The sequence below is a fragment of the Vigna angularis genome, chromosome 4 (assembly GCF_016808095.1).
Source record: "Vigna angularis cultivar LongXiaoDou No.4 chromosome 4, ASM1680809v1, whole genome shotgun sequence".
Lineage (NCBI taxonomy): Eukaryota > Viridiplantae > Streptophyta > Magnoliopsida > Fabales > Fabaceae > Vigna > Vigna angularis.
Window position 1 is genome coordinate 34,496,529 of NC_068973.1, and position 17,663 is coordinate 34,514,191.

General features: G+C 34.0%; 3 protein-coding genes across 8 annotated transcripts; 1 reads left to right on the forward strand and 2 right to left on the reverse strand.

Annotated features, from left to right (window-relative positions):
• Positions 1–1,228: 1,228 nt before the first annotated feature.
• LOC108321856 (lactoylglutathione lyase GLX1) lies at positions 1,229–8,657 on the forward strand. Its single transcript, XM_017553742.2, has 9 exons — positions 1,229–1,427; positions 1,540–1,717; positions 1,807–1,931; positions 2,038–2,102; positions 2,518–2,730; positions 2,821–2,868; positions 3,304–3,411; positions 3,522–3,662; positions 4,403–8,657. The coding sequence occupies exons 1-9, from the start codon at positions 1,316–1,318 to the stop codon at positions 4,442–4,444; spliced, it is 1,032 nt and encodes a 343-aa protein (XP_017409231.1). The 5' UTR covers positions 1,229–1,315; the 3' UTR covers positions 4,445–8,657.
• Positions 4,472–8,288, reverse strand: LOC108321855 (VAN3-binding protein). 2 transcript variants are annotated; one of them, XM_017553740.2, is made up of 9 exons: positions 8,171–8,288; positions 7,700–7,974; positions 7,266–7,319; positions 6,837–6,905; positions 6,344–6,716; positions 5,853–6,017; positions 5,673–5,722; positions 4,945–5,002; positions 4,472–4,846 (listed from the first exon to the last, which is right to left on the reverse strand). In XM_017553740.2, coding segments are annotated over exons 1-9 (1,245 nt in total). In that variant the 5' UTR covers positions 8,172–8,288; the 3' UTR covers positions 4,472–4,646. The 2 variants fall into 2 exon arrangements, with proteins under 2 accessions (XP_017409229.1, XP_052731915.1); XM_052875955.1 differs by lacking the exon at positions 5,673–5,722 and having other exon boundaries at positions 4,708–4,846.
• A 560-nt stretch (positions 8,658–9,217) lies between the features above and the next one.
• Positions 9,218–16,184, reverse strand: LOC108321851 (uncharacterized). 5 transcript variants are annotated; one of them, XM_017553731.2, is made up of 16 exons: positions 16,024–16,184; positions 15,796–15,898; positions 15,584–15,624; positions 15,138–15,207; positions 14,886–15,034; positions 14,596–14,691; positions 14,404–14,474; positions 13,627–13,688; positions 13,482–13,545; positions 13,264–13,348; positions 12,782–12,908; positions 12,199–12,281; positions 11,430–11,484; positions 10,345–10,472; positions 9,994–10,167; positions 9,218–9,807 (listed from the first exon to the last, which is right to left on the reverse strand). In XM_017553731.2, exons 2-15 carry the CDS (start codon positions 15,869–15,871, stop codon positions 9,994–9,996), a joined length of 1,281 nt encoding a protein of 426 aa, XP_017409220.1. In that variant the 5' UTR covers positions 15,872–15,898; positions 16,024–16,184; the 3' UTR covers positions 9,218–9,807. The 5 variants fall into 5 exon arrangements, with proteins under 5 accessions (XP_017409220.1, XP_017409221.1, XP_017409222.1 ...); XM_017553732.2 differs by having other exon boundaries at positions 15,796–15,904; positions 16,024–16,105; XM_017553733.2 differs by having other exon boundaries at positions 9,218–9,803; positions 15,796–16,086.
• Between the last annotated feature and the right edge of the window lie 1,479 nt (positions 16,185–17,663).

A 17,663-nucleotide genomic window follows, 5' to 3' on the forward strand; every position in this document is an offset into this window, starting at 1 on the left:
ATTGCAGCGACTATTTCATATTATATAATTTCAAAGTTATTTTTTAATAAAAAAAATGAAGTTTCGGATTATGTACTTCAAGATCCAATATTAACTTTTAGATTAATCAATTTGAAAGTTAAAATTGATTTTCAAATTAGGGTGTTGTTCCCTCTACACCCCAAGTGCTCTGCACCTCCCCACTATTTTCTTTTATTCTAAAAATACTCTACACCTCTCTACTATTTTCTTTTATTCCAAAAATACCTTATATCTTCCCACTATATTCAAGAATCTTTCTCTTTCTCTCTCCACATTAATGGAGCATTCACATGATTTAAACTTGTGATATATTGCAAATCTTATTTTCACTGTTCAATATTTTTTTTTCTTCAAATTACTTAATAAATGGTAAAATTTTGTTCTAAATTTCTAGAAAAATGTTTATATATATGTGTTTTTTTTACATTTAATATCTATAATTTTTAACATTATATTATGTTTTAACTTACTAACATGTTTGACTCAAATAACTTGAATAAAATATTTAATTTATTAGATAAATAATATAAAAATATTATTAAATACTTAAAATATAAAAGAAAAGTTATTTGTTAAAGATTTGAAATTTATTTAGTTCTTTCGTCGTTGTAAAGTTAGTATATAGTAATAATAATAATATATTATTTACTATTAATATTATTATGTTTATTATTTTATATTTGCATCTAACTTTTAAGTTTATAAAATGGAAGTGGTAGAAGCACTAATATTCAAGTTTTCTCTGAATTTTATATTTTGCAATATATCACAAGTTTAAATCTAGGCCATATGAATGCTCCCTTAATGCAGAGAGAGAAAGAGAAAGATTGTTGAAGATAGTGGGGAGGTGTAGGATATTTTTGGAATAAAAGAAAATAGTGAGGAGGTGTAGAGTACTTTTGGAATAAAAGAAAATAGTGAGAGGTGCATAAGCACTTGGGGTGGTGGAGGGAGCAACACCCTTCAAATTATTATTCTGGATTGTGCAATAGTATATTTTTGTAAGTTTCAGTTGAAAGGTTTCTACATTGCACAAGTCAGGAAAAACTTTAAACAGAAGGGCAAAGTAGGGACTTCAGTATTTATGAAGTTGGGAAGAAAAACATGAGCTGCAAATAGAAATTCCCTCCAATCTGTCACGGTCCATGTATATTAGCCCAATAAAATGGATATAGCAAGAGCCAATAGGAACTTAGCATATTAAAACTGTTACAGATAGATAGAAAGATAGACAGAGATGTTGGGTGGAGTGTGACACTGATTTGCTTACAAGAGGAACATTGTTTGATGAGCAATGGCATCATCCTTAATGTTACCAGCTGCTTCAATGCTGAGACCATCTACCACTTCATCGTCTACTTCACGAAGACTTGCTCTCTTTCACCTTGTCACCACTGGTGCTATTGGTACATACATACATATATATACATACATCTACCTTCCTTCTCCCTTCTACTCACAAACTCTTTATATCATTAGTTATAACTTGGTTCTCTGCTATATCATTTGGTTATTCAGCTCTCCCACAATGTAAGCTGTTTGGTGCAAAAGGATCAGATTTGTTAAAAGTAGCAGAGGCTATTGCTGCGGAAAATATAGTCCAGCCAGAGAAAATTTTGTTTGATTGGGTTAAGAATGACAACAGAAGATTTCTCCATGTTGTGTACCGTGTTGGGGACTTGGAGAAGACTATAAAGTATGCTATACTTGATGAATTTCGGAAATCATACTTCACTAATACTTTAATTTAAATATGTGGAATTTGATTACATTTCTGGGATGCAGATTCTACACTGAATGCCTTGGCATGAAGCTTTTGAGGAAACGTGATATACCTGAAGATAGATATTCTAATGCTTTTCTTGGATATGGGCCCGAAGATTCTAATTTTACAGTTGAACTTACTTACAGTGAGTTCAGATTCGATTGCCACTCTTTTTCTGTGTGATTATTGTGTATGCTTGAACACATAGAAAATGGCTTCTCATCGTGCTTACTATTTCATGGAGATCACAGATTATGGAGTGGATAACTATGACATTGGAAGTGGCTTTGGTCATTTTGGTGTTGCAGTTGAAGATGTAAGCCTTTTGTGAAAGATAATGATGCAATATTGTTTACAACTGTCACTGCATATGCAATACAAAACACAGAATCGGTTTAATTTTCATTTATCCATTCTGGGTTTTGTTTTCCTTGAATGTGGAAAACCAACTTATCTCCAATTGTTATCTTGAATTTTCAAGTTCCTTGTAGTTTATATTTTTTTGGTTGCCATTCTTCCTTTATCTTCGATTAATTTAGTATTTAGTCGAGGAGTGTTGTTAAATGCTTTTGTTATCGCCACGGAATGAAATTCTTATACGAATTTGACAGCTAAGGGGCTGATAATAGTGACTTTTAATCTTCATTTGTTGGTGCTCAGTGTTAATCTATGCTTTATGATTTGTTCTGAGACTATTAAGATTATTATGGTTTTCTACTGAAACTTGGTAGATTTACAAGAGAGTAGATCTAATAAAGGCAAAAGGAGGAAAGGTTACAAGGGAACCAGGGCCTGTTAGAGATGGCAGTTCGGTAATTGCTTTCATTGAAGATCCTGATGGTTATGAGTTTGAACTTTTGGAGAGAAGACCTACATCTGAACCTCTATGCCAAGTGATGCTTCGAGTAGGCGATCTCGATCGTGCCATAGCCTTCTACCAAAAAGTGAGTGGTTTTTACTACTCTAATCGTGAAGGTTGTTCATTCATCACTAGTACTTAACTTTTTTCTCCTTGTCTTTGTTTCATTTCAAAGGCTGTCGGAATGAAACTTCTCCGCAAGAAGGACAATCCTGAGGACAAGGTAACTTAACTTTTTAGTGTGGCTATTTATCAGATGCGTGGCTATTTGAGTTCCTGATATAAATCTCTTCTATTGATGTTTATAATGTTTTCCTAAGAAATCTTACTGTGTGATGTGCTGGCTATATAGTGTTTTTGTTTACTTTTACTAAAAACACATTTTCCAATGCACGTTCAATTGAAACACAGCTACAATTGTGCATTCCATCTGACAATTAGACTGCCTAAATCATAAACATGAACATAGGTCTGTCCCTGTTGAAAACGGATTACTATTTTGGAAGGGTAGGCATTAATGATTTCCATTCAAACGAAAATCCTAGAAGTTTCAGAAATTTAGTTCATGTTTTGCTATTATATGTTAATTATTATTTTTTTATTGTTGTTATTGTGAAATGCTTGTTTTGATCATTCTCTGCTGTGTTTTCTTTTCCAGTACACAGTAGCCTTTTTGGGCTATGGTCCTGAAGATAAGAACGCTGTTCTAGAACTAACATATAACTATGGCGTCACTGATTACGACAAAGGAAATGGTTACGCTCAGGTAGATTCTGTTCTTTCTGTTTAGAAGAGGAATTTCACGACGTTTGTATGGTTTCCACGAATATTTGCTGTATGCATTGTAAGAATTCAACACATTTTGTGTTTAAACAGATTGCAATAGGCACAAATGATGTCTATAAGACTGCAGAAGCAATCAAATTATGTGGGGGGAAGATTATCCGTGAACCTGGGCCCTTGTCTGGTATCAACACCAAGATTGTAGCTTGTTTGGACCCTGATGGTTGGAAATTGGTATCACCTTTTTATCCGTTTTCTTATGTGTTTTATCACTTTCTTTGAGACTTTAAACTTGTCACTAATAAACTTGGCTTACATCCCACTAATGAAGTCATAGATGTTTAGTTGATAAGTATTGGATTATCTAAGTATGAATCTAAGTTCTACATTGAATAAAAATAAAAAAATTGAGTACCATATAGAGAAGAAAATCCAAACCTATTGTCTTAAGGTTTTGGGTTAAACTTATGTTAATTCTTTACTTGAGTTAGGTTCAGATCTCATTTGGGTTGTGTCTTTCCAATGAATCCTTCCTCAAAAAAACTTTCAATGAGTTAATGACAAAGAATGAAATGGAACTTAGAAAAAAGTGGTTGAGGAGTGATGATTCCAAGTGAACAATCAAGTTCTGTGACAGATTAGTCATCAACAAATTTACAAAATTAGAGATAGATACTTCTCACCAGAAGAGTTACTGAATTGATGGGTGGAATATGTAATGCGTAAGGAGATGGTATAATTGCGACAGGAATGACTTGCGATAGATTAAAGATTTTTGTTCAGCACTAAACTAGAAAGGTTTGTGCTTTAGAATTCATATGGTTTAGAATCCAAACCTGTCTACTAATCGTTCTGTACTCACCTTGAAAGACTTCTTGTGTATAATAAAGCACTGAGGGAATCCTTCCTATCATGTTTAAGTGCACTTCCAAACCGCTGTCTCTATAACTTGGTTTGTTTATTGCTTTATGCAGGTATTTGTTGATAATGTTGATTTTCTGAAGGAATTAGAGTGACAATTACATGGTTCTAGATTCCATACATCTCCACTGAAATCACACAAGTCTCAATAATTTTGTCAACGAAACCTTAGAGCAGTACTGTCAGCTCTTCACCTTTATAAAGAAGTAACCTCCAATCGCTGTGAGAGGAAAAGGGAAAGAAAAAAAAAAGGCATATATACAGCAATCCCAATGTCAATCCTAATATATATTTTTTTCATAATGTTACTTTGACACGGCAATTCAACATGTACTGGATACCCTCGAGCCAGAACTGTTTGTCTCCTTTACTTCCACATTCAAATTCTATGGTCCTGTCCGTTGTTTTTATTCCAAAGTATGCCCTCTTTTCATTGGTGTCTTCTCTCTCCCTTCCAGGCCATGCTGGGATATCATTGCAAAGGCCGGTCACTATATCTGCCATTGTAGGACATACCATACCTTAATATTGTTAGCAGAGAGTGGCAACTGGCAAGCATAAAATAAGTAGGAGCTATGTATGAAACACTGCTTACATTTCTTCTTTTTTGTGAATGTTCCTCCCATATGTTTGCTTTTCATTTTGACTACAACCTGTTGTCAGTGTGTATTAGTGCAAATAACTATTAAATGGAGATAGTGACACAACCAATAGTTATGATTCTCTTTGATCTGTGAAACGATTTTCGGAGTTAAATAGTTTTACAAAATTTACACTATTGGCACAGTGCCACTTCTGATTTCTCAGAAGGCTCCCACCATTGTGGGAATCTAGGGAGGATCAGATAAAACCAGTCTCATCGCTTGAGCTGAGAGATTATTTGGGCCACCATCTTTACAAAAAATGTTCCATCAAATAGCATTGAGAAACTTGCATTAAACATGCCATGAGAATATTTTTAGACATATCTGAGCTCGTACTTGATATGTAAGTGGGAGTCATTATTAGAAAAATATTGACTGATTGGAGCCTTGAAATTCATGAACATTATAGTTAAAATATGCTTATACATAGAAACAATGTATAATCGATTGATATGATGAGATTGTAGGAAGAAAGCCATGCTTAGTTTCTACTTCTATTCATAATTTTTAAGCTGCTACTGCGTTCATTTCTTTGCATTGACAATGTCCAATATTAACTTTTGTTTTCCAAAATTAGTAAAATTTTCTGGTCAGCTATGGTCTTGTATCAAACTTAGAAATTATTGGAGCTCATGCCCATGATTTCTTAATGAATATATGAAATCTCTTCTAGCAATACCTGCAAATTTGAATTTATATTGAAAGAAACTTGCTTCCAGTGAAGATCTCCTGTTAATAACAGTTAAAATAGCACGGTTATCGATGTTAAGAATGTAAATTGCTTTGAAAATCTGAAATTCTTCTTTTATTCTTTCCAGTTCTAATGAAGCCATTAACGTAAACATGTTAGTAAACATACCTTTTCTTGTACGTTTGAGAAGTTCTCCTCCTTTAAAAACATAGTCCAGTGCTGTCAAGATGTTTGCTTCTTTGCTTTCGTTACACTTTTCTTCAACTAGAGGAATGGCAGTTGCTCCAGGCCCCTTTTGCAGCCTTGCCTTTAGCGTAGCAGCTCCTCGCAAGGCTGCCAACCACGCATTTAGTTCACTATACTTTGTGTTAATATTTGACAATATATGTGAAATGAATCCATGACTTGCAGGTTTTACACCCACTTTCTTTTACCAATATGTTGCTCATTAAGTATAACTATTGTTCTTTACATTTTAGCTTTAGTTATTTTATGGAAGATGATGACTTGGTGAAAATGTAGATTTACAAGAAGAGTAAAAGTGGTTTGATTTATGCCTCATACATGGATCCTGCTTAAATATCACTACCAAGTGATGCTGTTTAAAAGCATAGCTGAGTTTGGTCCGAAATAGAGAAATAAGCATTAAATTCTGATACCTGTGGCTGCTCCGGCTGTTAAAGTCATAATATCTCCATTGGTTTTTGCATTAATGGCGGAGTTGACTACTGTTAAGATTTGGTCATGTTCAGCTCCCATATCTTCTGCAATCTCAATGCAGTGAGAGGCTACTAAAGCTGCTGCAGATGCAATTGCAGCAGAAGCCAGGGGAGGAGGGGACTTTGGGTTGGAATAAGGCATTTCAGGTGATGCTGTTGATGCTGCCACCGCCGCAATAGCAGCAGCAACACCAGCCACAGATACCGCAGCATGCAAATGAGCGTTATGGGTCCTAATTTCCTGCTTTTTCCTCTCCTTTTGATCTTTCAACCACCTACCCATTGTTCTCCCTCTTAGCAAACTCCTGTAAAGCTGGTGAGCAATAGTTCGCACCAATAAATAAATAAATGAAACAAATACTAACTAATATCAGATTGATCTGGTATTTGAGCATAGTTGATGAAGGAAATCATTAAGTTGATTGCAACATACCCCATTTCTGAGTATGTTTTGACTGGAAAGGAATTCTGTACTGAGTGCTTGATGGAGTAAAAGTAAATCCTGTACACGACATATTGCTATGTTAGTAATTTATACACACTAAAAATTCACTCCCAGTGCAAAAACAAGGTTTTGTAGATGTGGCCCGTGATTGTTTGTAACTGAAAGTTCGCAGCTTTTGGCAAGAGAAAATCAAAAACATTTTCACTCGATGATGATTGAATTGTCTAAATTTGTACGGATAGATAACTGTGAGTGAAGTGAAGTTCGTTTAGACCACAATAAAAACAGAGAGTCATGAAAGCTAGCTGAGGCCACATAACAGGCTTCAAATTCTTAACTGAAACTGAACAATGGGCCAAAATGTTTCTTGTGCATTTATGATCATGTTTTTTATCATATAAAGTTAATATAATGTACCTTCTTTTCGCTACTGTCACTGGGTGAAATTGGAGGATAACAACAGTTAGATAACTGCACAAAATTCTTGCATCAGAAGTTTAGAACCAATATGAAGTTATTAAATTATAAAAGCTACATACAGAAGCAGCAGTATAAGATTCTTCTTAAAATGAAGAATCCTAGGACCAGAAAAAAGAAAGGTCTAGGTTATGAAAAAATTATTTCCTCTGAAACTCCCTTTTTGGAGGGCCTAGAATCTCTCCTTTTTCCTTTTTATTCCACTGCAAGCATGTGTTGCATAGAGATTGAATATCTTTTAAGAGAGGTAACATAGCATTTGCATGATTCCTATTTGCATGCTGCATAACCAACTAAGAAGAAAGTGGCTAAAGGAAGAGTTAATGGTCTAATTTAAATCACTATTTCAAATTAAACACAGCCAATGTTCTTACATCCTTTGAAGCAGTGGAACTCTTAGTATCAAATTGGTGACCTGAAGGGCAAGAAAGTGGCATATCTATACTGGTGGAGATCGCAATGTTGGTGCTGTGCAATGCTTTAGAGAGTTCCATGGCGGAAAGACTCCATGATCTAGCAAGGAACTCCATAGACTCAGTTGGAGTATCAGGTGGGGGACAGGATGATGCAGTCCAATCTGCAGGAGCATTCTCATCTATGTTTTCCAGTTGATGGACTGAGCATTTAGAGTCAGACGCTGTCGGGCTCACTGAAATTGAAAAGGAGTTAGGTGCTTTCATCAGAATGAAACTTGATCGTAAGAATACAAGAAGCTTTAAGTCTTTTTGGTCATTGTTTCAAGTTTCTATATACTCATGATAATTTCTAATGCCTGAATGAGAAAAATCAGTGGTCGGGTTGAAATGAAGTTTCTTCATTTAGAAACCAACTAATGTTACACTCACTTGTAAAACTTAACGTTTCGATCACTCGGGATTCAGAAGATACGGGTGGTGAAAAATCTCATGGCATGAGTGAGAATTGAAGAAGCTAAGGACAAGATGCTGATAGGACAGATGACCAACAGTGAGATATTTAACAAGAAAATATGACGTTGTTTCTGAGTGCTTCTAATTAAGGAAAATGAAAACAATGTAAAAGATTCTTAGTGCTGAACAAAAGGACCCGATTTAAAGGTCACTCATTCTTGTCTCCAACTTAAGCTGTTGCTTTTGATTTCCACCTCTTAGTGGTTCGTGCACAAATAGTTAAGGACCTGTTTTTATGGCAGCAGGGTTCATCATTACTAGGATTCTCCTTTGTCACCACTATCACTTTCTAAAGTAGAGTAAGGGGACCCATATGTACGTTTTTTCTTTACTTTGATAACTTGATAAACATCAAATTAGCATTGCAAATTGGATCCAGGGTACAAGTTTAATCGTGTTTACAGGACTGTGCTGTTTTCACTGTTTCCCTTAGCATGGAGACAATGTCATTCTTTTGGGTACGGTTTTCCCCGTGGCTCTTTTGTCTTTGTTAATTAAAGCATACAACACAGGGTGCCTTTTTTCCCCTTAACTACATCTTCTCTTTAATTGTGTTGCTGATTACTACTAAGATATATATAGTAGCTATATTACCACAATTTGTCATTCTGATATATCAATCAATTGGTGATCGTTCGGGGGACCATTCCATAACAAAGAAGTTTAAACTATTCAGATTGACAATTACTCCTTAAGTAGAAATATTTCTTATAAATTTCTCTATTGAAAAAGCCCTGCACCGACATTTTGCAGGGTTTTATATTTTACTAGTTTGGAATGTTGAATGTTTGTTTTTTTATAATCCTAACTATACCACATGAATGTTCATTAGAAAGTATACTTGGTCGAGTTCAAAGATTGGATAAAACACCCTTTCAGTGAAAAAAGAAATGGACCTGATTAGTTTCAAATAGCCATGAATTGGATTGACTTATGAATAATTCAAAAAAGAAATGGACCTGATTAGTTTCAAATAGCCATGAATTGGATTGACTTATGAATAATTCCCTTGTTGGGATTAAGGTACAACGTGGTTATATTCCTATGATGACAAAACTAACTGTACAAAGAAATGACAACTACTTCTGTGCAGTGAATGCTTGAAAGAAAATAAAAAGAATAGAAACAATAAAATAATAAAAAAGGTACAATAAGAATGATTGTAGCTTCCCCACACCCATACATGTTCGATTCATCATGATTAGAGAAAAAAATGCAACCCTGCCAAACTCTTACAGTTCAAGGCCTACCAACCATTTACCCTGGGGCCTCGTGTGGGACATCCACCAGCATGCCTCGTTCTTTAAAATCGTCCACACTCCCTTACTTTCTTTCTCTCATTCCAACTCTTCAAAAATGACGGCACCAATCTCACTCAGCAACAATGAATCCGACCATACATTTAGTATTAGTGTCATATCCAGGAAGCTTGTTATGTCACTGTATCATGCTGGTCATTACAGTCTAATATATTGTTCCGCTGGTGGAGTGAAATGAGTACATGACATTAGCAAATGTGAAAAGAGCTCCAAGTCACACCTTCATAATCCTGTCTAAGAAACAAAGTCCGTGTCTCAGCTAAATATTCTTTAGTTATGACAGAAAATGTCAAAATTACAGCAATCGGTAACTAGATTAATTACATAGAATTTCCAAATAAGTTCATGACATCTATGACATTGCTTGATTAATTATATAGCAGGGTTATAGTTCATATTCTAGATATGTGAGTTTCTTACCTATTTGGCAGAAGAAATTCGGCGTAGTGAAGGAATCCAGCTGCTTGAAACACGAGAATTACTCCCAAATACACGACCAAGGTTTGAGGTTCCTGTGGACTTTTCTGGTTTCGAGACATTTCCTGTAGAGGATTTGGGCAAGGCAGAGGAACTAGGTGGAATATTGTTCACACCCTGCAAAAATTTATCAGTCAAGTGAATTTCTTAAGCCGAACAAAATTCAAAATAAAGATCAGTATAATTGAACTAACAACTCCTAACATGAAAAAAGTAGCAACGCCACCATCTGGAAGAAATTCACAGAGGATAGACAACGAAGCCAGAGGCAGAAATTTCATTGAGGTGACATACATGTTTCTCAGTCCGAATCTTGGCATCCAGATTCCGAGCATTAGATGGCTTAGGCTGCGCACGTGCACTTGGGAGTTCAAGACTAGCCAACATATTTGTTACATTAACATGAGTTGAATCATTGGCTCCTGAAAAGGGAATGTAAAGCATAGGCATGAGGATGTGATCTAAAGAGCATAGACAGTGTGCGGCAAACTTTTTAGGCTATCTTAGTTCAACACCATTACAGTAAGCAAAAGCTCGTTATCATAACTACCGTATCCCAGGTTCAAAACAAGACACTCAACATCCCATAACAACAGCAACAACAATAATAATAGAATCAGTTATATGGGAAATATATATCCACATTGAGTATTGGTCACAATCTTAGCATATCAGAAGTTATTAAGTTGTTTTCCGAGACAACTAAGTCCCATGAAAATTGAACTATGTTCTGAAAACCAGACTAAACCAACCTTGAGTAAAGTTATTCGAAGTGGATAATCAGTCAAAACCAGTTTACCATGGGTTGATGAACATGCTTAATATGACTTCATTTTGATCTTTCTTGAAAAATGAAAAACCAAACTAAAGTGTTTATAATTTTCCTTTTCTTTCTAGATGTAGACATTTTATTATTAATGGACATTGTTTAGTAATGCTCAAACTTAGATCAAAGTATTATGATATATTTGATTTGGAATTTTATGTACACATTGAAAGTTAAGAATCTAAAAATAATGTTTTATTCTTAATTTTTAGAGATATAAAGTTATAATACTATATTTCTTAAATGTTATTTTATCAATTATTTAATTACAACTAATATTTTTCTAATATATATTCCACTGTAATTGAAGTATTAAACCTTGAACTAGTAGTCAATAACCAGTCTAGTTTTGAAGACATTGAAACCAACTCACTTCTGTATAAGCACCAATAATTTTTTTTCTTTTAATTTTATTTTAATAAGCGTAAAATGTCACTTTAAATTCCAATTCAATCTGCAGTATAATACAAATCTCAGCATGCAAATCATAAACTTGGTAGAATACTGTTTTTCTAGAATAAAAATATATCTATAATAAAAAATCCTTCATTACCTTTGGGGTTTTCCACAACTGCTGGTTCTAGATTGCTAGGCAATGCAGCTGAAGACTACAAATTGTCAAAACAAACTCCAGTAAGAGAATAATATCAGGAAAGTTTAATGTGAAAACTATTAGAAAAAACATATAAATTAACACAAACAATTAGAGACAATTCATTGGAGGAGGAGCAAGTTGTTTCCTCAGTTAAGGCAGTTAAGTGAAAAAAAGGCTGTCATTAGATGTCCCTATGCTTGAGGATGAAATTTCAAATCGGAAAAAGCATTCCAATTTGGCAAGAAAAACAAAAAACACCTTCATTGGAAGAAAACAACTCAAGCCATGTGAAGATATTCAAGAAAGAGATGTAACAACTATAATGCCGACTTTCATGGAAAAACTAAGCATTTCAACGATAAGTTATTTTTCTTAAGATAAGTGCAGAAAAATGGAGATGCTACTCTTGCTAACACCTTTACTTAAGGAGCAAGTCTGTTAGTTGTTGAGAATGATATCTCTTACTTTGTCAGTCTACTTTTGCTCTTTTAATAACTATAAATGTAAACATTGCTGATTGATAAAATAAAATATCAAATTCCTCGCTCTTAGTTCAAAATATTCTAATGTATTCTATTTCCTCTTCCGGCCTATTTTATTTTTTCAGCCACAATTCCTAACATCGCAACAGAGAGGGAAGGGGGAGATTAGGGCAGTTTTGATGAAAATTTCCAAACCCAAGAGGAAATACATTATAGCAAGCAATATAGCCAAAGAAGGTACTAACAGATGATTGATTTTGTTTCTTTGTCTGTTGAGACTGCTGATATTTGAGGATGGTCCAGTCATATATATAGTCGGAATTATATCCTGCTCAGTAAGGTCAGCAAATAAAAAATTGTTAAAAAAAGAAGATACATATGACACACGAAACCAGTAGGAATATGATAAATGAAACTTTGAAAGCCCCAATATTGGTAATCATGACAAACATTAAGAATTAAATGAGCTAATTCATAAAACTTGCACAGCTTGAAAATTTAAGCTTGTGGAAAAAGAATAAAGAGTGGAAACAATAGACCATGAAAGTTAGATAAATGGCTTTGGACTGAAGTAGGACTGTTCTCCAAGAATTAGTTTTATACTCTTAAGAATAACTTTGTGCCAAAATAAAGATAGTCTGACACAAAATGCAGATGACAAGAGGAAAGAGAAAGAAAGGTTAAACACTTGATGGTGTCATTTACATGTCATACTTCTGCATTTAATATGTAGAGCAATCGACGAATATGAGCATTGTCATCTTCACGAAACAATAGGCTATATTTCAAACTAGCGGATAAAGTATTTGAAATCAAGAATATGATTACCTTCTCGTTTGAACAAATCACTAAAAAGGCGCTTCAAGTATCCATAATCTGGGTGTTGATCAAATGTCAAAGATTGGCAATAATGAAAGTATGTAGCAAACTCCACAGGAAATGACTTGCAGAGCACCTAATATCAGGAAATCAGAAACAGAAATAAGTAAACTTGTGAAGGACAGAAAACTTCAATAAGAAAATCTACAGGAGAAGAACCAAAATTTAAGGATTGTTATTGCTTCCTCCTGTTTTTCATAACTCTAATTTCCATTTCATACTCAATTTGCCAACAGAGTCCTTTCCTCTCCCACTCTTGACAAGAAATAGAAAAGGGCAGGGGGGGACTCTCCTTACCTTAACCAAAATCTATTCCACATTTCCACTTGCTAAAGTGAGCCACAGTACGAGGTTCAATGTAAAAGAAAAATAAAAGCTGTATTGGGGCAGGGAGTTCAACTGTTCGATGAAATTGAAAAACGGGGACATACCTCAATAGGAGTTGATAACTTCTTGTCACAGATATTGTCATATTTTTCCTTTTTGGTGGCAGCTTTCAAACCCTGCCAAGGAAGGCTGAAATGAAAGAACCATATAGTCAAGACATATATTTACCAGAAAAAACAATGCCATTGGTATACCCTACATGCACTATTTTTTTTTTTTTAGTGAGGATGCCAGGAAATTACAATGACTAGGAGAATCATACCTTCCTCTTAAAAAGTACATTAGAACATAGCCAAGAGACTCCAAATCATCACGGCGACTTTGTTCTGACAAAATGAAAAACAGTTTGTGAGCACTTTGTAGGTTTATGAGTTGTAGTTATAGAGGTAAAAGTTCATTCTGCTCACCAATTCCCATGTGAGTGTTGCAACTTGCGTAACGAGCAGTTCCTGTTAAGCTTTTATTCTCTCTGGATGAGTTTATCAACATTAAAACTAATATTAGGCAATGATATCTTTGCTAATTAAACTAAAACTGTTAAAGCACAAGCAACACTGAGAATGAATCAATCAGAAGAATTCAGAAAAAGAAGTATTTGAGATTCCCACATATCAAAAGTTTGGAAGGCTTCCCATTGCTAAACAACAATATCCGTCCTATTACTTTGGAACAACAAAAATAATACAATATCTATTTTAGAAAAATACACTGCAAGGATGGAGATAGAGGCAATGGTTCAACAAGTTACAAAATCTTGGTGATTACAAGATTATAAGTATCAAAATTTTGATCGAAGAATATTTCTTACATGGTATTCAATAAAGAACATTTTGTATACTGTTCCTTATTGGTTTCTTGTTAATTTAATTTTAGTTAGGCGTCTAGCCACCGTGACATTTAAACAAAATGGCATCATTCAGTTCCACCTCCAAAATTTTGGTAAAACATTTAAAATGAAGAAACAGGAAAAACTGTACCATTTTAGTTAATACATTATCATAAAAATAGGCTAATACATATATGCTGAAAATCAAAGGGAAAGCTTATTGGCAGAAGGAAAAGCAATCAAATCAATTAACAGTAGAAAACCTGATAAAAGGGGACACTGCTAGACCTGGAAAACATTAATTCATGGCATGAAAAGATAAAAAATATAAAACAAATCTAACAAGAACAAAACATACCTGTAAGGAATGTGCTTATTTGTGTTTGGATCCCTATATCTTTTCGCTAGTCCGAAATCAATAATATAAACCTGTAAATATAACAAATTGCAGAAAACATGTAAGAGAACTTGTAAGCATAAAAGGAACTGTCGAGAGGAAAACAATCCACCAAAGTTAGCCATGAAATAGAATGTATTTTGATGATGTTACCTGATTTGATTTCTTCCCAAGACCCATAAGAAAATTATCTGGTTTGATATCTCTATGCAAAAATCCCTTGGAATGCAGATACTCTATTCTTGTCAGCTGGAGTCAAGTAAACGAATCTGACTTAATTTTCTATTGAAAACTCCCATGGATGCAAGCATTAGCTAATATGTAAGTTTTAAAGACTAAACTCATACAGTAATTTGCAAGAAACATGGAAATAGAATAGTCAGGAAGGAACAAATGCAGGTTCCTTGAAAACTTAAGCAATGCAGACATGAATGAGTCGTTACCATCTGATCAGCCAACATCAAAACTGTTTTTAATGACAATTTCCTCCCGCAATAGACAAAAAAGTCTTCAAGACTCCGTCCCAGAAGATCAATAACTAAAACATTATTGTCTCCATCAGTACCACACCACTTCATACATGGAACACCACCTAAAAACTCCAAAGAGCAAGAGGAATTAAAAACATAGCATTACTCTCTGAAAATGTGCTGAGAGCACTTAAATTATTGAGGTGCTTCTTTCGTATAACTTACTTCCTCCTTGAAGAATGCTATATAACTTTGCCTCATACAATAGTTGTGGATGTTTGGTTCTCTTGTTTTCCTACAACATCAGAACACGGCACCATAAATAACAGTTAGACCAAAGGTATTGATTCTAGAACAAAAAGAAGGGCAAAAACAACTGCAAACATCCTACAAGCAAAAGTTTTAAAAATTTGACCCAAGCTTTCATATCCCAACACTTATCCCCATCCAGCACGCTCATGCTGGAGAAGCACACACGAAAAATAAGAATGAGACTCAAACGATAAAATTAAGAACCTATTTTACATTTATATTCCCAGTTTCAACTAATAATTACATAAACATAAAAATATTGACTTAGCAGGTCCTACTCTTCCCAATATTCAACACAAACGAAATCTGAGTTAGACGATTAAGAGGCTGAAACCCAGAAACAATAAAAGAAGACTTACCATCTTGATGGCAACAATCTCCGAGGTGTCCATATTTGAGGCTGAAAAAAAAAACGGAAGCAACGATCAGCATATGCATAGATACACACATAGAGATATAGATATATAAAACAGCAACAAACGATGCCTCCCATATTATCCCAACATACTCAATCCAGTTCAAAAATAAAAACGAAAAGAAGAAAGAAAGAAAGACACGTGGTGGTGGTGACCTATATAAATTTCTCCAAATGAACCGCTTCCGATTTTCCGACCAGTCTTAAACTTGCCGCCGATGACCCTGTCCATGGTTGCTGAAAGGGAGAAGCTGTGTGTCTGCGTCTGAGAGAGTGAGTAAGAGAGAGAAAGAACAGAACAGAGAGATTGACGGAAGAATGAAATTGTGGGGTTAAAATGATCGAATGGTACGGTTTGGTTTTGTTATTAAAGTTGGAGCTGACCTGTCCAATCGAAGGAGCTCAACCTCAGCTCAACAACATTCCTGTGCTGTGCTCTTACCTAACTCCATCACCACAACACAACACAACACAACACAACATAACATAACAATCCTCCTAGTAACAGTTCCAACACGTGTGCAATCTCAAAAACACGCTTTCTTTCTTTCACCTGCCACATTTTCAATATTTATTTCATGTTATCATCCATTTTTTATTTACACCTAAAATATTTTTTACGCGGTTATCTTATTACAGGGATGGTTCCATTTTTAAATTATTTAAAATGCAAACTTGAAATTTGTTACCGAAAGATAAATAAATAAATAAACAAATAACCGACGCTCCTTTGTTTCTGGTTTAGAAACATTGATTATTACTTTTTCTTCCACCTTTATCTTCTTTGGATATACTCAAATCTGACTCAGCAGGATCTAATAATTCAAACCCTCAATTAATGCGTTCTTTCTCCAATTCTCTCTTCCTAATTCCTATGATCAATCAATAATTAATAATTATTTTTTTATTACTGGCTAGGAACATTAATACAAACAGCATAACGGTCCTCTTGTTATATTTTTATTAATTGTTATAATTCATAATCATTGAAATTGATAGAAATATATTAATAACAATATTTTTTCCTATAGATTCTTTTGGATAGGGAATTTTCAAACTGGATAAGGCTGGAATTTAGGGTTGAAACGTTGTTACAGCTCTTTATGACAATATATGTAACAGTCAAGTTTTACAAATAATGTTTGAAATTATGAAAAAAATAATAAAGACACAGTCAATGTTTAAAATTTTATATGTTTTTATTTAGGGAAATTATATTATAAATTGTTGGAAATAGTTCGTCTTTCGAGATTTTACATATTATTTGCCACATAAAATTATTAAGTCTTTTAACAATCTCTGAATTAGAAATTTATTTGAGATTTAAAACCATTATATGAATTGATAACTAACCAAATATTAGTTAATTAATTAATTAAGCTACTACATACATTTTACCTCTTCATTACAAGCCCCTCACATGGATCACCTAAATTTAGAGAGCTAGATTATCTGAATGTGGTATTGTTATAAATGAATATTGGATATGTTTAATACGGTTCCACCAAAATAAAATACTATTAAACTTTGTAAACCAATGGTACCAAAAAAATATGTATTGACTTTATTATTAGAGATAAAAACCTATGTTTTAATTCAAAATATTAGCCAGATTTGATTTGAGTATTATTATTATATTAATACATGGACTGTGAAAAGGATTAAAGAAATGTTGAAAAAGGAAGTGTTGAGTGCAGTGGTCAAAGAAAGCATGCTGGTAGTATGCTTTTGATTATAATATTTTACTTTAAAAGCTAAATGCGTGGTTTAACTGACGAGACTCTCACGTCATGTCATGCGTGTTAATGGATCAGCCCAATTTGAATGATTCGGCCCGGCCCAAGTTCTTGTGGCTCATTTTTTGTATACACGTGAAAAAAACTATCTACACCTTTTTTTAGTATAAAAGATAAATAAATTTCAAAATTATTCATGACAGCGTTTTTATTCTGCAATCTATGTTATATGTTTCGAAAAAAGTTATTTTACAATATACTTTTTACATTTACAAAATACATTTTGTG